This window comes from Chaetodon trifascialis, chromosome 24, assembly GCF_039877785.1.
Source record: "Chaetodon trifascialis isolate fChaTrf1 chromosome 24, fChaTrf1.hap1, whole genome shotgun sequence".
NCBI lineage: Eukaryota > Metazoa > Chordata > Actinopteri > Chaetodontiformes > Chaetodontidae > Chaetodon > Chaetodon trifascialis.
The window spans coordinates 13,052,564-13,078,468 of NC_092079.1; the positions used below are offsets into that span (position 1 = coordinate 13,052,564).

Below are 25,905 nucleotides of genomic sequence, written 5' to 3' on the forward strand. Positions count from 1 at the left end.
CAAACTAACCCTGAATGACAAATCTCTCCTTTTCCCCATTTGCACTTTTCTGAGTTTCCTCACTGCCAGGAGAGCTGAGCACATTGGAGACTAAAGTCAGCAACTTTGTGAGTTATTGCATGCTTGCTGCCTTGCACATGCATGCTTGTTAAAGCATGTTCTCAGACCATGTGCAGGTTTTTTTCAGGGGTAAATGTGAGCACGTGTCTGGGTCTTTTATCCATTTGTCCCTTCTGTATCTCTCAGGGAAGTCATGGTCCCCTCGCTGCACTGGCTCCTGCTTCTCTGGGGACTTCAAGGTCTTTGGGCACAGAACTATGAGGAAGAGTATGAAGAAGAGGTGGTGACCACCAGGAAGAACGGCAAACAACTTTCATCCAATTTCATACCACAAAACGGCAAATGTAAGTCTAAAGTCGTCTCTTTACTTGTGCATTTTTCTGGAGGCTGTTTGTTCCACTCTTACGTGGAAAAGTGGATTTTGTGCAGGTGGCACATGTTTCACTTTTGTCATCAGCAGAAAAAAAAGAAAAAAAAAAAGGTGCTGCCACAGGTGAAAAAATAGAACCTGATCCTCAACAAGGACATCGCTGGAGGACGCAATCCGCTTGGATTGATCATATCTCTCCGATTTCTGCGAGCCATCCATCTCCTGTGTGACCGTTCAGTGCTCTGTTACCCAAATGTTTTATTCGCTCAGAATCCTGTTTCCCCAGGCACATTCTCTCTGTGACATATTTCCGTGAAGATTAATGTGATTTATCCTCAGCCTGTATTAGATCTGTGACCTCCTTCCATTGCTGAAGGTTGGTGCAGCAAGTTGAGTCACTTTTATTTCCTTTTTAAAATTATATGTCACATTCATGAACTTATCGCACAATTCTGGAAAAGGCATCGGCCTATAGAGCCTAAACAGTCAATAAATCACCTTTACCCCTTCTGAAGGCTCCACAGATAAAAATTTCCCTGTGACTCATGAAATCCATTTGGCAGTGATCTGTTGTGTCCTCATACTGGGCTGGATGTGAAAGTAATAAAAGATATATCTTGATTGAAAAAGGGTCTAGAGAACCAGCCTGGCTACAGAAAGTACAGAGATTACAAGCCGAGTCGAAGGAACTGTTTGGCTTTTTGCAAAATATTTCTTTTCTAGCTTTAGATGAGAAGATTGGCACCACTCTCATCTACAGCCAGCAGCTGGCTAGCTTAGCTTAGCATGAAGACTGCAGACAAGGGAAGGTTAGCCTGGCTCAGTCCACAGGTAGCCTGTCAGCACCTCTAAGGCTCTCCAATCATCACGTTATATCCTGTTTGTTTAATCCGTTAGCTCGCTGGCGTCTCTGCTGGTCGCCTCATGGTGACGACAAGACTCCAGGTAGTTACTGCGCCCTGCCAAGAAATGTAGCTTAAAACTCCCCGCAAAACCACAAGTTGTTGTTTTTACAGACAAACAAGATATAACATGTTAATTAGTGAGCTTTAGAGATGCTGGGAGGTTGTGACGGAGCTCGGCTTTACAGTCTTTAAGTGTCTCATTTGACCTCGAAATGACCTTTCTAGAAGTACTAATTCATTGACTTATTGTAAGATTAGATATTGTTGCAGAAAACAAATGAAATATGTTGGTAGTGAACATTGTACTGATACATTTGCCTGTTATGTTGACAGAAAAAGGTAATCCAGGTGGGAAATGAAACAAGGTGGGATATTTAGCGTACAGATATCAGGGCGGTGTGGATGTTCTTAACTAACTCGAGGCAGGAATGACGTATTTCCCGATAACTATTTACTTAATTCTGAACGGCTAATCCTTCTTCCTTCTCAGCACTCATCGATGAAGACTGCAGTTTGGAGTTGGCTTTTCTGATTGACAGCTCAGAGAGCGCCAAGGACAACCATGCCCAGGAGAAGCGCTTCGCCTCGGACGTGATGGACCGGCTGCAGGGTGTCCGGCTGCAGACCGGCCGGGGGCTCAGCTCCCGCGCAGCCCTCCTTCAGTACAGCAGTCACGTCATCGTAGAGCAGACCTTCAAACAGTGGAGGGGCCCTGACGACTTCAAGGCCCGGATCTCTCCAATCGTGTACATCGGCCACGGCACCTACACCACCTACGCCATCACCAACCTCACCCGTATTTACCTGGAGGAGTCGTCTCCCAGCAGCATCAAGGTCGCCATCCTGCTCTTCGACGGCATCTCGCACCCCAGGAACCCAGACATATTTTCTGCTGTGGCCGACGCCAAAAACCAGGGCGTGCGCTTCTTCACCATCGGCATCACACCCGAAGCCAACGTGCCCGCCAACGTAGCTCAGCTGCGGCTGATTGCGAGCTCGCCGGCCTCGCGCTACCTTCACAACCTGCAGGATAGGGGCATTGTGGAAAAGGTCATCAAGGAAATTGTGAGTAAACAAGTTTGTTTCAGATTGAATGCAGGAGAAATTGTTCCATTCATTGACAGCTTTTTAGTTTTTGAAGTCATGACTTTTGAAAAAGGAAACATTCTTCCTCTTACGACTTGTGCAAGTGTTAAATTCAGAGGCAGTAAAACGCAACCTCACATGTTTTGCTGCTACAGCCTTTCTTGGTCTGGTATGGCCTGTCGCCCAAAAGTGATGCTAGCAAACTGTTTGCTGAGGTGATGCTTCGGCTCCACTTTAACTTTCACGTCCACATCGACTCGTTTAACAAAAGTCTTCATCCCTGCTCACAGGAGTTTTCATAAAGCGACACTTCAGTTTGTTTCAGAAAGGCTTTGTAACAGAGATCTTTACGAAAATCATTGTGTAAACTCCTCAAATTGTTGTTGTTCTCAAGTTGGATGCATGTTTGATACTTGAGGCCGGTGATTTATGACAGGTGGATGCTTCAAAAAGCCATTATGCAGAAATATTAGTGTCTTTAACTTCACCCGATGAGCACTTTCCCTGTGCTGCCTTTGACGCCACCCACTGCTCTGATTTCTTGGCTTATTGCATCCCTGATGTACACCTGCTACCTGCTGCCATAGAAATAAGCCTGCGGTCATCACCTAAGCCGTCACTGTGAAATGAAATTCACATCCACTGTGAGATCAGCAGTTGGCTAAAAAAATCTGGAGCTGTGAAATTCTTCTTTGGCAGTACATGTAAGACAGAGTTTGTCTTTATTTCCACTTGTTTATCTTAACTTCAGTGATTGTAAACCGGCTGAATTTCCTCTGAGATAATGAGAACATGTGCTGCGCAGCAACATCCTGCGAGCTCAGCCGGGCCGTCGGCTCCAACATGTGCTCCGCATTAAACCCTTTGTGAGAAAATGGGGTTCAGTAAGAGTAGGAACCCAGCTAAGCCTGCATGCACGCTACATCGTTCAACCAGCTCCTGCAAACTCACAGGTTGACACAGGTGGTACACATCCAAATATGATAAAGGAAAACTTCATAGAAAACCTGCACTGACACACACATTGAACCTGACAGCCTGCATTCTGCTGGCATGCAAGAGCCCGGCAGCAGTCAGTCCACAAGCAGACTCTTCATGTGTATGGGCAGCATCTGTATGTCATAAGCATGTGCCTTTGTCTCAGCTGAGGAACTGTCTTTTATGTATAGTCCCAGCAGCACTGCGTCGCTCTGACCCCTAAAAGCAGACTGTTTTGTCTTCAGACACCCCTCCCTACAGCGGAAACATCTTGTAGACGCTTACCGAGGCTATTTTACTGATCAATGCATGTGGTTCGTGTTTAGTCTCGGCGGAGTTTGGACCGTTCCCCCTTGTGTAGAGACTGCGGTCCGCTTTGAAGAGTGAAAAAACCTGTGGGGTGAAAATCGAGGGTCTCGCAAGAAGTATCTATAACAAGAGGAAGTGCAGGATATGAGTCGTCTGGCAGAATCAGGTGGAGGAGGTTGGAGGGAGCTGAACCCGGGCCAGCAGTGTTTGAGTAGCAGGTGTTTGCGGCTCCAGTCTAATCCTGCAGTTTAATTCTGAGACCAGGACTAAAAGCTCCGCTCTGATTTTGAGTTAGGCTGGTTTTCAGATCTGTTTCTGCGAGTGCGGCTGGGTGTAAATAAACCATGTGGACTAAATGTGACAACATCTTGACATTCTTGTGTTTCTTGTTCCGCAGACGGCGCTGGCGGATGAAGGGGTAAGTCTCCAGACTGTGGTCTTTCTGCACATTTCTTGATTCACGTCCCAGCGTGGCCCATCTGACTCTTCTTTCCCTGTGTTTGAAGTGTCCTCTGGCCCTGAGCCAGTGTGCATGTGAGAAGGGTGAAAAGGGACCCGCCGGCCCTCCTGTGAGTATTCCCCCTGCCCAGCATGGAGCCATGCAGCCCAGAGTGGTCAAGATTACATAAATAATGAATGATATCATTCTTATTTTCATAGTAACACAGTTTTATGGGATGTCATGGTAGAGATTTTATTTGCCTCATTTAATCTTTCAGCCAATAGCACGCCACCCGCCTCTTAAGATAGCAAGCTCAGTAACCACTACCAAGTTAGCCAGTTAGCGCCAGCTAGCTCGACAGTGTCAAAGTATCTCTTTAGCTAGCTAACGCAGCTAACGCTATAGGACTAACTTGGTAAGCAACCTTGGTCAGCTAAACAAAGAGAGCATCAGTGTGCTGTGTATTTTTAAACAAAACGCCTGTAATGGAATTAAAATGACATCCGATAAAACTTATTTTGAAAATAAGAACGGTGAAACCACATTTCATCATGAGATTTAATTATTTCTTCACAAATTGTTGGTTCCTTTATGTATCTCACACAGTGATTATTTATTCTTTTCCATTCATCTAATATTGGCCCCCGTCTGCTACATACAATAAGATCAAATCCCTCTTTCTGAAAACCACATGTATTCTTTTGCTGCCCCTAAAAGACAATTACTGGCTCCCTTTGAAGCGCTGTAGAGGACAACACAGCTGACAAAGGCACCCTTGATGCTAACAGGCTACATAATTGCAGGGTTTTGGGGGGGGGTTTAGTAAATTGCGTGGTTTTGAGAAGCTCCCTGCAGCAGTGAGAGTAAAGCGAATGCCTCACATTCCTCTTACAGTTTATTGAGAACAGGCCTAAACAGATATTTACATGGAAAATCAGGAGAATCACGTCTGTGGAAAGAAGCCAGCCGTTCGGGATTGTCTGAGGACACATGTTCGCTGGATGAGATGTTACACGCATGACTTTCTTCGCCTGCCAAAGCCATGTCGTGATGTGAGCGCTCCTTTTATTACACGGAGAAGGTCAGCCACAATTAGACGTCGCGGTTTTGCTTTGATGTGATACACCCCCTTAAAACTAACGCTCCGAACAAAAGCTGTTTCACATCACGGGCGACGGAAGCAGCGTGTGGAGGCAGAGACATGCGGACGGGGACATACTTGAACGATAAGAACATGCACAGTCCACAGCACACATGCATGAAAACAGAGAGAGGAGCCAGACACTTGTTCAAGTCAGTCCTCTCATGCACATGCAGGCAGCTTGAAATCCCCTCTGACTCATCTGCCCCCAGACTCAGTGGCTTTTAGCTGCATGCACCTCAAACATGTTGCTTCCATGAACCCACACAGACCAATAAAAACAGCCCTCGCATTGTGTATCACAGAACAAGAGGCGGCTAATGAGAAGAAGATCGAAACCACCCTCATGAGACAGTTAGCTTAGCTTAGCATAGAGACTGGAAACAAGGGGAAACAGCTAGCCTGGCTCCGTCCAAAGGCAACAAAATCCACCTCCCAGCACCTCTAAGGCTCCCTAGCTAGCTAGTCTGCTTCCAGTGTTTGTGCTAAGCTAACATTTTTTTAATACATGGTATCATTGTCATGACTGAGACATCAGTCTGTGCCACGCTGTACGCATCATTCTGACGTGCTCCTGATTTCTGATTCTGATGGTTTTGACAGGGCAAGAAGGGTCGGTCCGGAGAAGATGGAAGCCCTGGCACCAAGGGACAGAAGGTGCTGCCTACTCACATCACTACTATCAGCTGCATAATACAAACCTGCTACCAGTTTGGGATGTTGATGGTACAAACAAGGAGGGTAAAACTAAACTTCCTGTTTCCTTCAGGGTGAGAGTGGGCTGAGTGGACTACCAGGTCGGGAAGGAACAGAGGTGAGCTGAGGGTCTTAAATCAAGTTAGGATTGAAAGTGCGGTATAAAAACTTTTACTTTGAAAGTCTGCTGCCCGTCTCCTCCTGACTTAACAAGAGTGTTTTGTCCACACAGGGAAAACCAGGATACAAAGGAGAGAAGGTACAGTATGGCTTCTACTGTACAGCTTATATCTCAGTATGACGCTGGAGAATTACATCTTCCAGACCTGGTAAAGAGCCTTGAAAGGGAGCAAAAGCCAAAAAGACTTTGAAAACATCACGTCCGTTTTGTCATCTGTGCTTAATGTCAAGCCTGCCTGCAAGTGTCCTTCGTGACTGTGCTGCTGAAGGATTTAAGTTACGTAAACCTGCTTTCATTAGTTGTTGCAAAGCAGCTCCTGGCTGGGACATTAAAACCCATCTTTCCAAGTTAAAGTGTTCCTTGGATTTGTGCGAACTTATTACGGGATCGCAACATAATTTGATTTTAAATCTGAAATTGTGCAAAATTACGCGACGCTAAGGTTCGCTAAACTGCTTTTTATTCTCTTACAGGGGGAGAGAGGGGAGTGCGGCACACCTGGAATTAAGGGAGACAGAGTATGATGCTGTTTAATGTTTTAATAGCTTCAAGCCAAGTTTTTGTTGTTGTTATTGCCTCAGTGATGCAGACAAGGAAATCTGGCAAAGCTCACTCATCCATTTTTATCAGAGTTAAATATAAATGACTGACCTTTATGAAGAGGTGCATGTTTTGTTTTATGGTGATCACCAGTCGAAGTTCATTCTCATTAGCCTTGTATTTTTATTTACCTGTTACCATGAAACTGCTCTTTACGTTCACCATGGTTTATGAATTTTAAGCATCTCCTATTCTTCTCCAGGGTCCTGAAGGCACCGTCGGCCCAAGAGGAAATCGTGGACTGCAGGTGAAATCTGTTGTTCTTTCCATCAGAAAATCTTTGAACCTTTGACCTCTATTAGAAATTTACAGTAGGTTTCGAAACAATGGCTCTTTGATTTGTCAGTTTTAGTGGCTGAAATGACAAATATCGCGAGCAGATTTTATTACCTTTAGTGCTTAGATTAGGCTAAAGGCTAAAGTATCCTCACCAGATCCACATAAAGGACATGCAAGTAAGTATTAGCATTGGCTAGCTACCCTTACACTGAGGTGTCATGCTATTATACAATTATTTATAATATTATTATAAATAAAGATTTGATCAAAATTAGCTGCACGGTGGTGCAGCAGGTAGTGCGCGTGCCTCACAGCAAGAAGGTTGCCGGTTCGATCCCCGGGTCAGGCGGGGCCTTTCCGTGTGAAGTTTGCATGTTCTTCCCGTGCATGCGTGGGTTCTCTCCGGGTACTCCGGCTTCCTCCCACAGACCAAAAACATGCTCATTAGGTTAATTGATGACTCTAAATTGTCCGTAGGTGTGAGTGTGAGTGTGAATGGTTGTTTGTCCTTGCATGTGGCCCTGCAATCGGCTGGCGACCGGTTCAGGGTGTACCCCGCCTCTCGCCCATTGTAGCTGGGATAGGCTCCAGCCCCCCGCAACCCCGAAAGGGATAGGCGGTATAGATAATGGATGGATGGATGGATGATCAAAATTATATTCATTTTAAATTAACCCTGTTTGGATGCTTACCTTAAGACAGGTTCAATTTTGGCTTTGTCTCAGAGGATGAGGGCTAAATGGTGAGTTTGGAGCAATGTAGGCTAATGCATCCGCTACCGTTAGCCTACACTGATATTGTGGTATTAACAATCATGGCTCCCATGCAGTGGACGGTGCTGCTCCTTGGCCTTGGTGTAACTTCTATTACTACAAGCGGTAGGCTAGTTTTTTATATATATATGTAGTTATAGCAGGCCAACACACCGTTTGTGCTCCCTCCATGCTCCTGACACACTGAGTTCACACCACAGCCCCATGCTCACTGCTTGAAGATGCAGAGAAAGCCAGAGTTTGACAGGTCACAGTTGCTAAGCTATGACTGGAGAATCACTGTGCAGTGGAGGCGTTTTTGTGCCATTTTCTGTTCAGGGTCTGTCTGATCCTTGATGATCTATAATAACTGCTGCTCTGCAGTACCCACTGTGTAACTGTCACACACTTGTTCACAATGCAGGGTTCGCCTGGCCCACCTGGCGACATCGGACCTGAAGGTATAATCGGTAAAAAAGTAAGTATTCCTCCTTTTTGATGCTTTTTGATTTTGCTTTTGCAGTCATTAAGTACAAAAGACAACTCAGAAAGCACTAAATCAAACTTTGTCCATTGCTTTACGTTTAAAGTTCCCATGAAACAGCTAACAGAGTGCTATTTGACTGCACATATTTACTTGTTTCCTGTAAAAACAGGAGGCTCGAGGGGGACTTGTTGCAGAAATCAGTGCTATTGGCTACTAGCTTTTCCCCCTTATGCGAATCTGGATGCATATCAGAAGGATACTGGGCGTCTTGGTTGGAGGCATAAACTCCTTTCCAGTCTGGCTCAAATTAAGTTTCTCCGTATGAAAGGGGCATCCGTGTCAGCAGATTCATCAGCTCAATGATAATGAATAACGCTGTCAGCTGCGGAGGGGCAGAGGTGAGAAATGAACCGCGCTGCTACGTGTGGGGGAACATGAAGTGGGACAGCCCGTGTGACAGAATGAAGTGTTCCTGAGAGTTTTTCCCAGGGTAAGAGCGCGCTCACGAAGCTGACATTTAAAATGTGTTTAGATTAAATCAATTCATCACGCGCATAAATAACATCACAAATGTCAAGTAGCCCTACAAACTGATGGCGCTGATCGGGTGACCATACATTTGAACACTTATTTGTGAGTTATGATCCATCCCCGCTGGAACGTTTGAAACCCCGCGCTGAACTACCTCATCTGTTATTACCTTGTCAGCCTATTTGTCTGTTCCTACTTCTCAGCCCCCCCTCCCGCGTTATAGCTGCCAATTCTGCCATGAGCCCACACTCCCCACCAAGTGTTCCCTCCTTAATTATTTTGGAAGAATGTTCATGTTGATTGTCTGGCTGTCATCCTATATCACCTGAATGGCAGACTAATGTCTGGCTTTAAACATTGCCCCAGCTTGCCTGAAAGTGCAAGGGAAAGGGAAAAAAGTCGCCGGTATGCACCTACTAGCATTTCCACGCCCTCTTCATGCCTCTCGTGTGCCCTCCTGCTGCACAGCATGGACGTGATTTACAGCCTCCGAGTGAATAATTGCATTCTTTCCCAATAAAGTCTTCACTGGAGGAATGAAGGAACCCCATAGTTGGACTTAATGTTTAACCCTCCTTTAATAATAGCTTAATATTAGGGTTAGCTTTACCGATGTCCAGTGATGTGAAAATGAGGCCTTGGACCCACCAATCAGACTAAAAACAGCATCTTTGAGCATCTCTGTGTGTATTTGTACTCATCTGTCCCCGCCTGTCTTTCTTATAGGGGGAAAGGGGACCTGCTGGGCCACCTGGAATCCAAGGGGAAACAGGGATCGGCCTTCCAGGATCCAAGGTAAAGTCTGCCACCCTGCTGTTTGGGAAAATTAAGCCATGAGAGCATAATAATCCACCTGTGTCTCACCGTGTCCCTGCACTCGTCCACTCCACAGGGTGATGTTGGTCTGCAGGGGCGACCGGGTCCTCCTGGTCCTCAAGGACTTGGCGAACCTGGACCACCGGTATGACACCTCACACCAAGGCGTCTGGTGGTGGTACTGCTACATTAACTGACCCAAAATTCAGAGTGTTTTTTAAACAGCTAACTAGCTAATTAACACTAACTCCACAGTTAACACTATAGCTGAAGACTGAGGCTAACAGGCAGGAAGTCGCATTACAGCAGCAATGAAAGGGTCTTGAGTGCTGTGAATTGATTGGTGCAGTATTTACCAATTGTTAAAATGCTAATGTTGCTAGCACTAGTTCGCTCATGCGAAGCTGGTCATTTTTTTATGCTCAGTCAGGGGTCATTTACTTTGCTTCGATTTACACAGGGGCCTCAAGGGCCACATGGAGTCCAAGGAGAGAGAGGGCCATCAGGAGAAGGTCTGCCTGGACCAAAGGTGAGTAAGTGTCTCTTTGGGCTCATGCACTTAAGACAGCTAAAAGCTCTGAACCCCCCATTTCATGCATTCATCTTCGATTCGCTTACCTGCCCACCGACCTGTGCAGAGGCCCCGTCTGGGCTCCAGATTCCAGCACGCCGTGACAGGAAATTGACAGCGTGTACGGTTACAAGACGTTATAACACAACGCAGAAGTGCCATAAATTCACATACAGCAGCGCGGCGTGGCTCTTATTACCTCATCGCATGATCCGGACCGCCGATCGTCCCCGCTAGAGGACATGAGAGCGTGCTGGCAGGGCGGAGGACGCAGAGATGCTGCAGGAAAACAGCCAGGACACCTCAAAGACATGAAAGAGCGAGGAAAGAATGAGTCTGTTCCTGCGTCTGTCTTTTCTCAGGATGGACACAAACACACACACATAGGCTCTGCACCACATGTGGATACACACACACACACACACACACACACACACAGCGTCCAAAGATTGGACGTGTTCCCTGTCAGAGCTTATTCTTTCTTCTGCCACTTGCTTCCTCATTTTATGTCTTTTAATATCTTAAAAAGCAGCTTTGAGGTGCAGTTTTTAATCTAAATTCTAACATTACACACAGCAGACATCCCTAAAATTGACCATTTTCGGTCAAAAAGACACGACACCGCTAGAATTTCCCTCCTTGTTGTGATCACATCTATCGCAAGCTGAGACTCTCTCTAGGTTCTCTTTTTTCCTCAGCTTGAGAATGTGCAAATTTCATTTAATACTGTGAAAACACCAAGTTTGCTAACAGCTATCAATGATTAAGTGTGATAAAAATGTTTACGGTGGCAACACAGCTGAAATCTTTCTAAGAATACTGAATTTAATGGCAGAGTTTCGTAACGCTTGTACAGCTTTTGCAGGATTTTGCTGCGCGGGGCTCATTTATGTGCCGTATTTTCATTGTAAGCAGTCGATTTATGTGGATTTTGAGCAAAACAGAACTAGAATTATCCCAAAATCATCGATGTAGCGGCAGCATAATGCACGCTGTGTACGCAGGGATCACGATGCTACGCTGTGTTCACTGGCTGTATCTAAAATGAAAATGTGATACTGGGTCTTATCTGTGCACAGTTTATTAGCATTAATCTCCTTCCAGGTGTGTGAACCTGGCACAGCCCCAGACTCAACACACCCTTCAGAGTTCCTTTAATGCTTTTTAATTCTTGTATCTACCAGAGTTCATTTAACGCTTAAATATTTCAAACATCTGCCCCAAAGCCGTGCAGGCTCTAGAAGGAAGCTGACAGCTCTCCAAATCAGCACTTATGAACTCACCCGCGTTGTAATTGCAAGGCCTTGCGAGCGCTTCCTTTCAAATTGCAGGTGTAAAATCAGACCCGAGCGCTTTTGTTGTTTTGATAAGCCCAGACAGTTAAATTAAGCGTGATTAAGTCGGAGGAATGTCTTTAGGTAATGACAAATGTAATCACTTTTTGGCTGTTACAACACTAACACAGGGGCTTTATATTAGAAGGTGCTTCACCCATAATTAAGGTGAAAATCATACTTTTTCTGCTTCCCGTGGACTTTCATCTGATTTAACATTTGTTGACTTTCCTCTCAGATGCTAACAGCTAGTTTCCATCCCCGAGCAGGGGGAGGTGTATCTCTCAGTGCTGGAGATTGGCCTCAGGGGCGCTTGTTTTTTCCTCAACAGGAGATTTGACCGCGGACTCGCAGATGGCGTTCTTGTTCTTAAGGAGCGTTCTTCACATGACGTGCCTCGACAAGCTCCAGATTCACAGGAGCTCGGCAGCAATATTACCCTTTTTCCACATCATTAGCGCCTCCTCTAGTGTGCCAAAGCGAGATATCACAGAGTTACGACAAAAAATGTTTACTTTTTAAAGCTGGCATGCAAATGCTGCTTTAATACGCTAATCGACGTGTGTCCGTCACTGTGTTTCTGCTGTCCTTGGACGACCTTGGATGGCAGGGAAGTGCTCTCTGCAGAGTCACACACAGCCAGACATTATGCTGCACTCTTTTCACTTCACTTACTGTCATCTTGGATTACTGCTCTAATCCCTCACTGCATTTCCTGTCCTGTTTTTTCTCCTTCTCAGATGTGTAAAATACTCCAGCATGTCCAGTGACCCTAACTACTGAGCCAGGGCTAAAAGCATGCCTACTGTTTCTCTCTCTGCATAGCAGCTATCAAGTAGTCGTCTAGTTATACACAATGAGCCGCTAACATGATTAAAGTGGGACAGTTTCATGTTTGAAAGGAGAAATAACCTCTTGCAAACAAAAAGCTGAATTCATAAGAAATAAAACACACTGCTGCTGCGTCCTCACTTGGTCTGGTGTGACCAGTAGAGGCTACAGTTAGCTGATGTTAGCAAACTATCATGTAGTTGTTGTGTGTTTCGCAGTCTTCGGAAGCAACTGTCGTATAAATGTTTACTGAACTGGCTGGAAAACCCCCTCTATCATCTCAAGGGGCGTAGAAACATCACAATGGAAGTGCAGCATCTGCACTGAACCGAGTATTTAACCTGACATGAAAGGCAGGGCACAATACCGAGGCCTTTTACTCACAAGTCGAGGCGTCCTGATGAATTTGCCGATACTCTGACTGCTCCTGTAGCGCCATCATGAGGTTCACATTTGTGGTTTGCCTCAGTAGCTTTTCATTTATCTGTATGGCTCATGAGCAAATACCTGCAAGACTGATTACACTCCCATCAGCCTGAGCTGTGCTTTGTGTTTAGCGCTAATTAGCAAATGTTAGCATGCTAGCATTTAGCCTCACAGAGAGCATTCCCCCCTTCAGGCGAGTAAGTGTCAGACACTTTGAGTCAGAGGGGTCTTTAACGTCACAACTGACTTAACTCACAGTGACTTTTTAAGGACATTGTGTTGGTTTCTGTGGGAACAGTTCACTCACTCTTGGTGCCAAAATTGTCTGACAGTGAAACATCTCTGTCTGCATACTGTCTCTGTAAACAGTGCTGTCCACAAGCTTCAGCCCAAGCTTGGCATGTAGACATCAACATAAACACAGCCCACATTTGGCCTCCATAGTCTGCTGTGAAACGATTTGGACACTATGTGAGTCATGAAAAGAAGATTTTCTGTTTGTCAGACAGAAAGCTCCTGACCTTTCCATTGTCCTACACAAGCTCTCAGATTGTCCTTTCTCCTCACATGTATGTTAACGGCTATTTCGGGAAACAAAACGCAATAACTTCTGTGTCTGTCTTCACAGGGAGAGCGAGGTTTGGAGGGGCCACGGGGGCCCAGAGGACAGCAAGGCGTGGGAATCAAAGGAGACAAGGTAGAGTGCAGAGAGGTTGTAAATAAGGCGCCTGGATGAAATACGCTTCTGCAGGCAGGAAGATAAAGCCAGAGTCCTGCTGCAAAGAAGGCCAAGAGTTGGCAGAGCCGAGCTGAATGCATTTGGTCTTGCGTTATATAGGAGGTCACAGTCTACAGGTGATGAATCAAGGTTAAAGCCGTAGGAGGAGTGCAGCTTCACAGTTTTGGGCCGATGAATGTGGGAAAGCTAGCTCTGCACCGGCACAGTCACATAATTACATAAAGGTATTCTCTCTACCTTCCGAGACGTGTTTTTGCAGCCATCTGGCGATCTCTTCGCTGACAGACGTTGATAGGACGTGACGAGGAGACTTTGAGCTGATTTAAAATGTGTTTTAAAGTTACATAATTCATCTTATGTCACCGGAATATGACGTTAACGTTTGGGGATGAATGAAACCGTTTCTCCCAGAAAACATGGGTCTTAAAAAACAGAAGATTTGTCATGGCTCAGACTGTGCTGACAGCTTTACTGTAGCTTTGTGGCGTTCATCACACATCACAGACAACTGCAGTGTTTTCATGTGGCAACGACAATTCAATGCCTGCAGGGTTTTCTGGGCATCAGTGCCACAAGTTTATGGTATTAATGTTGCATATGACAGATGAAAAGACATTAAATCACAGGATTAATGTCATCAAGTCATACATACAAGAAGCTTTTACTGCAGTGTGCTCATGCAATGTAATTACAGTATACACCCACAACTGAGCCAAAAGGAAAATAATCCTTTACATTTGGGTGCTTTCCACATGCAATAAATTATGAAATGCGCTGTCTTACTATTCATGTTTACATGCTGTTATCATTGCTAACCTCCATTGTTATCTGTACCTGCAGGGGGATTTTGGCCCTCCAGGTCTTCCAGGGCCCCTCGGCCTCCCAGGAGTAGGCATACAGGGCGAGAAGGCAAGTGACTCCCACTGTGGCTTAAACTGCCAGAAAATTACAGTTTTGCATGTTAGTCCTGGATGTAAATTCCTGTTACAACTTGTGCATCCACTGACGACTAAACTACAATACTCGTGAATGTAGACCAACGTTTTCCTCTGCTTCTGGGCCTCTCGTCCACTCTCTGGACAGCTCACTGCACGTACTAACAATGTTTTTCTCGGTCATTTGAAGTGTCGTTGATATAGACTTTATCGCCATCTAGTGGTCCATTAATCTCTCATCGTTCACAAGCATCAGGTGTAGATTGTAGCTATTAAATATACCTGCAAAACTTTGTATTTAGTGCTAAATAGCTAATGCTAAGCACGTTAAACCAGGGTGGGTGGTGAGTTTTCATTATACCTGGTTAACATCAGCATGTTAGCACTGTCACTGTGAGCATGTTAGCATGCTAACATTAACATGTAGCTCAAATTGCTAACTTACCCAGAGCCTCAGAAAGCTAGCGTGGCTGCAGAGTCTCAGGAACAAAGAGCTGCTGCTTTTTTGCTGCACCCCTGGATTCAAAATAAAAGAAATAAATAATAACGGCAATGCTAAATCAGTGCAACACTCTTTGACCTTTATGATGATTAGTTTGTGAGGAGTGCTGTTATCTAATGCCATGATGGCATATTTAATGCCACTGTAGTGCTGCTTTCTTGAATGAAGCAGAATACATTCAGTGACTAATAACGTTAGTTATCTTTTTATTACTGCGTCCATTTGTCCTTGCAGGGCATGGAAGGACCAAGGGGGCCACCAGGGAGCAGGGGCCCACCAGGAGAGGGCATGCCTGGATCCAAGGTTTGTACAAACACTTGCAGTATTCTTAAGTTTGATGATAATGTTAGTTTACTCAAAATAGTAAGATGATTCTTTCAGGGTCTCAGGCAATCAAAGCTGTGCAAAACGTTAGCAACCAATGTGATAAGACTGAGAATAAGTTGCTCAGATTATTTAGTCATTGTGTCTCGTCTCAGGGGGATCAAGGTTTGCCGGGCGAAGTCGGGGCCCCAGGAGAGAGAGGAGCTGGAGACCCTGGATCTAAGGTGAGTCCAAACAGCAACCAGCTCTATTTTTACAGTGCTTACATTTTCCAGTCCGTGACCTGATACAGACTCATGGACCTGTCCTCAGGGTGAACCAGGATCAACAGGAATACCTGGTTTGCCAGGCCTGCCAGGGGAGGACGGAGCCCCTGGACAGAAGGTAGTTAAACTGATCACCTGCTGCATCGACACGTGTGATATCTTCTACTAAAAGTAATAAAACATGTTCGTGTCTTTAGGGTGAGCCAGGAGCTGTAGGTTTCAGGGGGCCAGAGGGGGCACCTGGAACTGGCACCCAGGGTGAAAAGGTAAAAAAGCTCACTTTTTTGCATGTCTTGCTAAAACTTTAGCAAGTGCTGACTCGTATATTGTAAAAGTAGAGTCATGGCTGTCAGATGAGTGACTGTGCTCCAATGTGATCCTAAAGGGCGACCAAGGCCAAAGAGGAATAAGGGGCTTGACCGGTCCACCTGGCATTGCCGGACCCTCAGGACCAAAGGTGAGGAGCTGTTAAGCCATGATTAGCAATAAATAATTCAACATTTTTAGCACTGAGGCCCCGTCCGTGACCTTATGGGAGTGCAGAAATGTCAAAACCTGTTAATTAACAAGTTAATGATTTTAACTTGGCTTGTGTTCATCTTCATCAGGGAGAACCGGGGTCTCAAGGCAGGCTGGGTTTACCTGGTCCACCAGGCCGCTTCGTCGCAGGGCCCAAGGTAGCTACACCCAGCCGACTGTGTACTTATACTACCTATATATAAGTGAAAGTACTCATTAAGAAGCAGAATGCTCCAGTTTGCTGTCATATATCGTATATTAGGAATCTTTGTAATATGATTTTGACCATACAGAGCTAATTGGTGCTCACATGTTCTAGGGTGATGTGGGCCCAAGTGGTCCTCCTGGTCCAATTGGGGAGACTGGCTACGGGCTTCCTGGTCCAAAGGTAACACTCTATTCTCAGAAACAACAATGTGTTTAACTTGTCTTGGATGTGCGCCGACCAACGAGTGCGAACGCGTCAGTGCAGCTGAACAGTCTGGAGACAGTAATGAGACGCAGGTCCCTCACCGCGAAGACCATTCCCCGGCAACACCAGAGAAGACGTCGAAAAGTTTGCCTGGAAACACAAATCTGCATACATCCTGCGGTGCTGTCTGCGCTCCAACATTCGTTCTAGATTCAGTGTAAAATGCTGCAGCATGTTTTATGGTTTAACCCCCCCCCCGTTTTGATGTATTGCACAATACATTACAATACAGAAGCACGCCGAGGAGCAGGAGGCACATATGTCCATTTACATCCACATTACTCTCCAGTTTCCTTTGAACGTCTATCTGTGAATTACTTTGTATGCTTGAATTACTGACGTTCTCATGTTTATGGGATGCAGGGCGACCGTGGAGATTCAGGCCCCGCAGGTCCGTTCGGTCCCAAAGGAGATGGCTATCCCGGCCCCGCGGTGAGGAGCTGTCCGCTCATAAATCAGCACCTTCATACCATCTATCTCCACTTTACATTTAGCTATCTATCCATCTGTCTTTTGTCTTCCTTATTCTACCATCAGCTGCAGCCATACATCCATCAAAGAGACATTTATGAGCAAACGTTACAGTAGCTGACCCCTGTGCCGTATATCTCCTGACTGTTTTCCTTTGCTACTATCACAGCAAGCGGGACACTGTCGGGGAAACAGGGATGGCATGAATCACTTTTAGGACAGTGGGGGTGTGTGTGGTCACTGGACCAGAAGACATTTGAAGGAATAGATTGGTAGTTTTGGGAAATAGGCTTATTTATATATTGCTTCACGTCTGTACACTAAATACGAAGCTACAGCCAGCAGACGGCTAGCTTATCTTAGCGTAAGCCCTGGAAACAGCAAGCACAACACAGCCTGAAGGTAACAAAATCACATCTAAAGCTCGGTAATTAACACGTAATACCTTGTTTAATCCACACACAAACTGCACCATAAACACAACAGCGCACCTCTGTTTACACGCGGCTGTGTGCCAGGCTATTTCTTGGCCGGGACTAGGAAATTCCTGGAGTCTCCACAAGTTTCGCCATAACTGTTTATGTCTACCTTCATGTCCGAAGGGCCCGCCTGGTCTGCCTGGACTTCCAGGAGAACCCGGCCTTGAGGGACTGGGCATCCCTGGACCAAAGGTGAGAACTTGGATGTGTTAGCCCAGAAATGATGCTTGTCAAGTGATGTCACACCAGTGTAGTTTTGCTTGTTGTTCTTTCAAAATAAGGGACCAGGATGCGAGATAACACCCAGCTCGCTAAATAATTTTCTTTTATTACACAGCATCATGGAATCATCTTCAGTGATTGGCCTTTACTTTGACTGACACACTTCACATCAGCACAGGGTTCAGAGCTCGTTCCTGCTCTGCAGGTCACTGATTCAGTGCGACACGTGTGTGCAAACATTTCTCCTTATTTTCACCAAACCCTGCGGCATTTCAACATCATTGTTAATTACAGCCACTGCTGTTGCCATGCACTTCAAATGTTTTACTGTTGTCAAATGCACCGAGTGGAGTGGAACTGTGGTTGCTCTGCAGCATTACAGCGTCACTGCAGCTTACTGTGTTTTAGGTGATTAAAATACAAGTGATGCAGAACAGAGAAAGCTGACACTATCTTTATTTACATCTGCATAAATTGCATGCGAAGTGACCACTGCAGCCACTCTTGATGAGGGTTAGAAAGATTAAAATCCAGTTAGATGCATCACAGCGTGCTGTGCCACCTCACTTGATGCAGACGCTTCCTTTGAATGTGCCATGCGAGGAGAGAATTGGTGAGATTTTGCATTGAAGTGAACCTCCGTCACGTCGCCAAAGCATGTGTCAAATACCGTGCGATCAATTTCACATTGAAGATAAGTGAAAGTCTCTTCCCAGTGAAAGGTCTGGTCATTTATTTGAGAAAACTAATTACAGGAAACAAGATTTTACTGGGCACAGAAGTTCATTTATGTGATGGATTGTAAATGGCCGTGGTGTAAGTGTTCATATATCTTCTCTGTTTTCGTCTGTGCAGGGGGATGTTGGTTTCCGAGGGTTGCCAGGTTTGCCAGGACCTCCGGGCGAAGGCCTCCAGGGACCTCCGGTACTTCACCTTTTTCTGACTGTGCATGCCTGTGAACTAAAATGACTTGTGCCTTGTGTTCGGTCTCTGCAAACGCAAGTGAAGGACAGCACGGTGATGTATTTACTTATGCAGAGAGCCTCGTGTAATTTTAGTTGACATACAACCAGATGGCCGCGATTGAGTCATATTCTCTGAAGGATTACGTCTCTGCTGTAGTCAGACAGTTCCAGATTGGAAAAAAAAAAAAGTGCTTCATCTTGTGTGCTAACATGCCCACCACAGGGGCCTCGTATACTTAGATTCAAAGGCTGCCAGTTCATTTGTTCGGGGTATTTATCATGATTCTCCCCGCAGCACTCTGACACATTGGTGCAGGGTGTGAATCTCCGCAGACATATGTGTCTAATGAGAAGCACTTGGCCTAACAGGCCTAACTGAAGCAACACCCAGCACCCACATTTCCTCAAATATCACATCCAGAGTCCCTGCAGGCTGCAGACCGGCGCTCCCGCAGGTTGCAGCGCTGTCACAGTCGTGCAGCGGTAGGCAAGATTTAATTGAGGACTCAACTCCAGCTGTAAAACGATGAGAAAGCAGATCATGTAGGCAGACTTCAGCCCTTATCCATTCTGAGATCATGGTGTCAGAAATTCATGACTCAGTGTTACAAAACAGGGATAATCCTCACCTTGGAAATGCTGTTTCCTAGAAAAATGTCAGGCTGTTTCAGAGCATGTTGCACATACGTTTTGTGTGATACGCGGCTGCAGTGAGTAATATGTCGGTTTTTATTCCAGTGGACCAGGGATTAGTTTATGGTTGAAGTTCTGCAAAACGCATTTTGGTATGCAGTGAAAATACACACATCCTTGTTTTATCATCCCTTAAATAAGAACTCAGGAGGCTGCTGCCGTCCGCTTTTACAGTTTCATTTATAAGATGATGAGCAGTGGAAGCCAAATTCGTGAGCAGACGAGAAGAAGAATGACACAGAGCCAAAATTTTAATTATGGCTTTTTGTGGAGGCTACTCCTGTATGGAGGTGTGTGTGTGGATGTGGAGTCAGAGCCAGGAGCGGTGGCATCGTGACGTGAGTCGCTTCACAGGAACAGATTTCATACAGGACGTCAGATCTGCATCTGTTTAAGCTCCACATACGAAACTGGCCTAAATCAGGTAGATTGTGCAATCTTATAGGATTTGCAATTCCTCTGTAATTACCACATTTGGCCACAGGGGTCACTGTTCATCAAAGTTACATAGTCTCACTTCAAATGCTGTTTTAGCTGTTTACTTTAAAATAAAAGTTGTAACCGAGCGTAAATCTAATGTGTCAAAGTGAAGCTGTGAAGTGATGTGATGAGGGTGGGGGTGTGGCTGTGGCCCCCGCCATCACAAAGGGAAGGGGACGTCAATAAAACGCCGCACCACGAGACTTGTGGTTCGCAGAAACCAGACTGGAATTCATCACATGTGTTGTTTTCCTCCATGAATCCCTGAAGTCAGACATCTTGCAAACGGATTTCTAAATGAGAGGCGGCTTTGAAAAGAGTCTGGGCTTCAGCTCTTTTCACATTTTCACGTCTTAAGAAGACAGGGCTTTGTAATAATGGACTGTGTCCTCTGTGCTGCAGGGTAACACAGGCCGGCCTGGCCCTCAAGGGCCACCGGGGCCACAAGGACAAGGAATTCAAGGACCAAAGGTAGGCGAGCATTTGTTGTCCTTGTGTATCTGTTGGTCTGTCTCTGCCCTCACCTGCAGAGGAGTTCATTCATGTGTTTGATTCAGGGTGAGCAGGGGCCCCAGGGTGTGACGGGGCCAAGGGGCCTACCTGGAGAAGGCTTACCTGGACCTAAAGTGAGTCGCCACGCTGTCTGGAGCTTTTGTCTGTGCACGTGCTGTTTTTTAAAAGCTGACATTTTGCCATGGCATGTGTGACAGGGTGACCGCGGCTCGGGAGGAGAGAGGGGCCTGAAGGGGATCAAGGGAGATTTGGGAGACCCCGGAACCCCGGGGCAACCTGTGAGAGACGCTATGAAGCTTTGATACGCCTGTTTACTGTCAGACATTTATGCTCTGATCCTTGTTATTATCTAATATTTATCTAATATGATTCTTTTGTAATCTCCTCTTAGGGTCGACCTGGTGTCAAAGGTGAAGCAGGCCTCACTGTGAGTCTTCAGTCTTTTTCGTATGCATTATACACAGGTACATATAAACAAGCACTGCATTTATTCAGGTACTTTTTTGGTTGAGTATCTCCATTTTGTGCGGCCTTGAGGCAAATATTGTTCTTTCTCCACCTCTGCATTCGTCAGACAGTTTGAGTTACAAAGCAGACTTTTACTTGTGGTGGAGTATTTTTCACAGTATGATCATCAGAGTACTTCTTTCACCACTGACTGTGTCTTCAGCTCATGTGTATTTATACGCTCTCACTGTGTTGGTGTATTCATTTCAGAGAGAGGACATCATCCGAATGATCAAAGAGATCTGTGGTAAAGTATCCTGTGGCACCTTCTTCATTTCTCAGCATTGACTTCGCAGCACAAATGTTAGAGAGGAGATTTAGTTTCTGAGCCGAAGCCGGCGTCTCGTCTTATCTGCAAATCATCAGATCAGATTCCGCAGAGTGAGGCTGACGTTTCTGCCGTGATCTCATGTGTTGATGTGATGTGATTCCAGGATGTGGGATCAAGTGTAAGGAGAGGCCTATGGAGCTGGTGTTTGTCATTGACAGCTCGGAGAGCGTGGGCCCAGACAACTTTGAGATCATCAAGGACTTCGTAAACGCGCTGGTGGACCGGGTCACGGTGGGCCGCAACGCCACCAGGATCGGCCTGGTGCTGTACAGCCTGGAGGTGAAGCTGGTGTTCAACTTGGCCCGTTACATCACCAAACAGGACATCAAGCAGGCCATCAGGAACATCCCGTACATGGGAGAGGGCACCTACACCGGCACGGCCATCCGGAAAGCCACCCAGGAGGCCTTCTACAGCTCCCGCGTGGGCGTCAGCAAGGTGGCCATCGTCATTACTGACGGGCAGACGGACAAGCGGGAGCCGGTGAAGCTGGATATAGCGGTGCGAGAAGCGCACGCCGCCAACATCGAGATGTTCGCTCTGGGGATCGTGAACACCTCCGACCCAACGCAGGCTGAGTTCATGAGAGAGCTGAATCTGATCGCCTCCGACCCGGACGCAGAGCACATGTTCCTCATTGACGACTTCAACACCCTGCCAGGTGAGGGAAGCTTCCTGTTGGTACTGTTATGATGCTACGCAGCCTGCTCTGTGTTTTTTTAATGTGTTCATGTGGAAAAATGACAAGATATTACAAAAATCCAGCACCTGTCAGGTTACACTACCTACTTCCTCTGTACGGTCTTCACTTAAATGTTAATTCTGGTGAAATTTGTGTATCTGTGCAATATTTATACTTTTCATATATATTATTATATATATATATATATATATATCTATTATAACATTTATTTGGTTTAAATGGTCACAACAGGAGTTTGAACAGTAGTTTATGAACTGTAGAGGTCCTCGTGGGTGGATTTCTTTTGACTTTGGACAAAACCAGGCTAGCCGTTTCCCCCTGCTTCCAGTCTTTGTGCTAAGCTAAGCTAACCTGCTCAGCTGCTAGCTCCATATTTAGCATCAGGACATGACAGTGGTCAGAGCCATTTCTTCAAGGTAATTCAGTTATCAGCAGGGGCCGTTTCAGTGTATGCTCTGATTTGGTCAGAAGTTACGTAAAGCAGACAATTTGCAGATAGATGGGACTCGTTTCCCTGTCGTTGACGTCTCACAGTTTGAGTCTGAGTCAGACATGAATGTGGACTCCCTGTCTGAGCCTCAATCACGAGAGATGACGTCTCCTCTCTGTGTCTTTCTGTCTCAGCTCTGGAGTCCAAGTTGGTCAGCCAGTTCTGTGAGGACGAGAACGGAGCCCTGATATATAACAGAGTGACTAACGGCTACAACGGCTACAACGGCTACGGGACCAACGGCAACAACGGCGTCAGGAACGGCAACAATGGGAAGTATGCTGTCGGTGGCTATGGGTACCGACCAGTGACCGAGCAACACACGGGGAATGGCCGTCAGAGTGGCGCCAACACCGGCGCCGGCACACACAGTAGTGGCGGCCGGGTAGAGACCACCCAGCATGGCGGCAGAGGATCCAGCACAGCACACGTATGCAGCACACGAGTGCACATTCACACGTATGCTCTAAAAATTATAAGAAGTGCTCAACACTTTGCTGGTTTTGTTCCCATCAGGGAGGAGGAGGAGGAGGAGGAGGGCAGCACGTGTTCACGGAGACAACAAACTGGGGGACAGAGCGCGGGGACACATTCACCCGCCACACCTCAGACGTCAAACCCGTCCCTCCTTCCAGAGAGGACTCCTCCAGCACGCGAGGCTCCTCCTCATCTTCCTCTACAAACGTAACCGTATCATCCTCAGGTGTATCTGTGCAGCCAAGACCAGCTCTCCCTCAAGGTACACGCTGTCAGATTAGCTGTTTTCTCTCTAATAGCCAGTGCATGCAGAGACAAAGACACAACACTGAGCAGTCGTCCCCGACAAGCAGCCTGATGGTAATTACACAGAAGACAAAAGAAAATGCACAACAAAAGAAGCCGTTTCCTGGAAATGACACAGACGAAAGCAATAGTCAGACTTGAAGTAGAAAAATAAACGTGCGTGTTTTGCAGCCTGTCTGCTTCTTGACTATCTGAAGTCGGACAAATTTGCAATGAATCTTGAGTAAATTAGGACTATAAAACGTGGCTGACGGAGCAGCTGCGTCAGAAGGCTCAGCTCTGTTCTCTGCAGCAGGAAATGTGTGTCTTCTGGAAGGATTTTAAGGACATTTCATAGGGACATTTTGCCAAAGAGTGTAACCATGTAATGGCAGCACTCAGTTCTTGAGCCATGTTTTCCTCTTTTTTGACTGTCAGCCATGGTCACTGTTTACTATTGCCATAGAAACATTGCCCTGTATTCATGGTTAGCAGCTAAGTGCATACGCTAATGCTAACACATCGTCTGCACGCTGACATCAGATCAGATCTGTGTGTGAAGCTCCAGTGTGTTCGGGCCTTTCTAGAGAAACAGCCCCCGCATCTGCAGCGACCACAGTGGAGGAGTGCGAGGCAGCGATGGCCTGGCTCCGGGTTATGATCAGTGCTCAGTTAGGAGGTCTGGCAGGTGAGGAGCAGGTGATGCAGGGTTAATAGAATCGCCTTCTTCCTGTGAAGAAACAGACGCAAGCTCAGAAGAGGCTACTTTGAGGTGGGATTAGGTGGACGGGTCATCAAAGGGAGAGACGCTGAAGCCTTTTTCACGCTCTGCCTGTGTGTTTCCCCGTCCCGTGACCTCTTTCCCTGCAGAGACCGTGCCGTTGGACCCTCGCTGCGGCTTAGTCCTGGACCAGGGCACGTGTCGGGACTACAACATCCGCTGGTACTACGACAAGCAGGCCAACGCCTGCGCCCAGTTCTGGTACGGAGGCTGTAACGGCAACAAGAACCGCTTCGACACAGAGGAGGAGTGCAAGAGGACGTGTGTGATCGGCAGATCAACAGGTACACCTTTGTGACTCATCCCTTTATGTCATTCACACCTCGCCCGTCAAACGGCAAATCTGTCGTTTCATTTCTTTTTTCTTTTTTTTTGCAATTTCCTCTGCCAAAATGAGGCCATAACAATTTTACTGGTTCCAAATGTTTCAGAGCTTCCCATGTGTTTTCTCTTTCCAGGAGGCTGAGTGAGGGCATCTGCCATACATCTGCTGTAGAAACGTCATGGAGGGGCAGCTAATACCAGCCTTTTTTCACAGGGTTATGTCAAGTCTCTCATAATTCACACGTACACTGACGCTCCCCGCCGCCGTTCCATCCCACTTCCTGTCCCCTCCTGTAGCACTTATTGTAAAATGATCCCCCTCTAACTACGATGACAGATACCTCCACTGTTGTTTTTATATCAGCGTCTATACTCCATCTACTCAGGAATACAGGTGATCGCTCTCACTGTGTGTGTCCACATCCCCCGTGATTCCCACACCTGCGGGACGCGATGATGAGATTGTGACTGTTTGCTCAACATGACCAGCAATAACTCTGGTGCCTCATCAATGTCACCACCGTAAAGCGCAGCAATCAATCAAAACGCCATTAAAACACAGCGCGGCCGCTCATTGCGGGGTCTGTTACAGGAGCCAGTAACACACAGCAGAATGAAGCCTGTCATCACGTATATCAAAACATTATAACTGTTTGTTTTCCTATAAAATGACTGATGCTCTGTAACTTCATGGGATAATTTTATGCATTTGAATGTGTTATTTTTTAGATTTTCTGAATGGAAATGTGATTTTTTTGTGTGTGTTTTCGTTGTTTCTCCCTTGCCGCTAACTGTGTACATTCGTTCAAGCAGTCATCTCACAACCTCACACTGATGGACACACACACATAAACACACACTGCCCTCTACTGGGGAACATCGGCTGATGTCGGCGAAGCTGGTCACACACACCTCGATGCTGCATGAGCAGGATTTCACTGCCACTGTCGAGCAACTGATCAGCTGTGTAAATGTGCTTTTTATTACACGGTCAACATTCGATGTCAGACAATTTTTAATAAATTTGATATAAACTAACACAGAATGTGCAACGGTATCATATCCTGGAAAAGACTGGAAGTTACTCGGGGGAGGGGGGTGGAGTTATTTTTATTTAGGCTGAAGGAAAGGCTGTTTCACCGCAGCCGTCCTTTGTGAGATTTACTCTGCGCTGTAAAACATAGACTAAATTAGCTGAATCAAAAAGCAGATCTTCCATAGTGATTATAAATGAGTAGCAAACGTGTCAGTTTTGACAAACAGAATAAACGTGACTCTTCGTGTTCAGTGTTTCCACAAAAACACTCAATATTATTTCACTTCGAGCTCCACGTTTCGCACGTTTTTTAAAGTTCTATCACGTTATTAAACTTTCTGTTTTTGTCTCTTGAATCATTAAAGCTGTAATATTATTTTAAGATACTGGATGGTTGCATGGTTGGAAATAACATCCCTCCCCAGGACAGTCCCCAGATCCTTTGCTGATGAACTTTCCTTGATTCATCCACCGCGGCTTCAGGGAAGTGGCAGAGCTTCCTCATGCAGGATCTGCTCTCCCCCTTCTGCTTAAATTACATGTTAGACGCTCCTCGACAAGTGGCGTAGTCTGATCTATCTTTAGTGCTGCCCACG

General features: G+C 46.1%; 1 protein-coding gene across 1 annotated transcript; it reads left to right on the forward strand.

Annotated features, from left to right (window-relative positions):
* The first annotated feature begins 252 nt into the window (after positions 1 to 252).
* On the forward strand, positions 253 to 24,612 carry LOC139352095 (collagen alpha-1(XXVIII) chain-like). The gene is made up of 34 exons (XM_070994149.1): positions 253 to 404; positions 1,826 to 2,400; positions 4,106 to 4,126; positions 4,215 to 4,277; positions 5,895 to 5,948; positions 6,061 to 6,105; positions 6,220 to 6,246; positions 6,642 to 6,686; positions 6,971 to 7,015; positions 8,224 to 8,277; positions 9,544 to 9,612; positions 9,710 to 9,778; positions 10,094 to 10,162; positions 13,424 to 13,492; positions 14,375 to 14,443; positions 15,206 to 15,274; positions 15,451 to 15,519; positions 15,608 to 15,679; positions 15,759 to 15,827; positions 15,947 to 16,018; positions 16,170 to 16,238; positions 16,400 to 16,468; positions 16,916 to 16,984; positions 17,626 to 17,694; positions 18,580 to 18,648; positions 20,265 to 20,333; positions 20,420 to 20,488; positions 20,573 to 20,653; positions 20,767 to 20,802; positions 21,093 to 21,129; positions 21,317 to 21,874; positions 22,541 to 22,836; positions 22,923 to 23,145; positions 24,039 to 24,612. Exons 1-34 carry the CDS (start codon positions 254 to 256, stop codon positions 24,245 to 24,247), a joined length of 3,699 nt encoding a protein of 1,232 aa, XP_070850250.1. The 5' UTR covers position 253; the 3' UTR covers positions 24,248 to 24,612.
* The last annotated feature ends 1,293 nt before the right edge of the window (positions 24,613 to 25,905 follow it).

Excerpts from the sequence above, each read along its gene's own strand:
- LOC139352095 (XM_070994149.1), top strand. The coding sequence starts at position 254 with ATGGTCCCCTCGCTGCACTGGCTCCTGCTTCTCTGGGGACTTCAAGGT. Across the intron at positions 16,019-16,169 it reads CCGGACCCTCAGGACCAAAG|GGAGAACCGGGGTCTCAAGG; the intron begins GTGAGGAGCTGT and ends CATCTTCATCAG. Across the intron at positions 23,146-24,038 it reads AAGACCAGCTCTCCCTCAAG|AGACCGTGCCGTTGGACCCT; the intron begins GTACACGCTGTC and ends CTTTCCCTGCAG.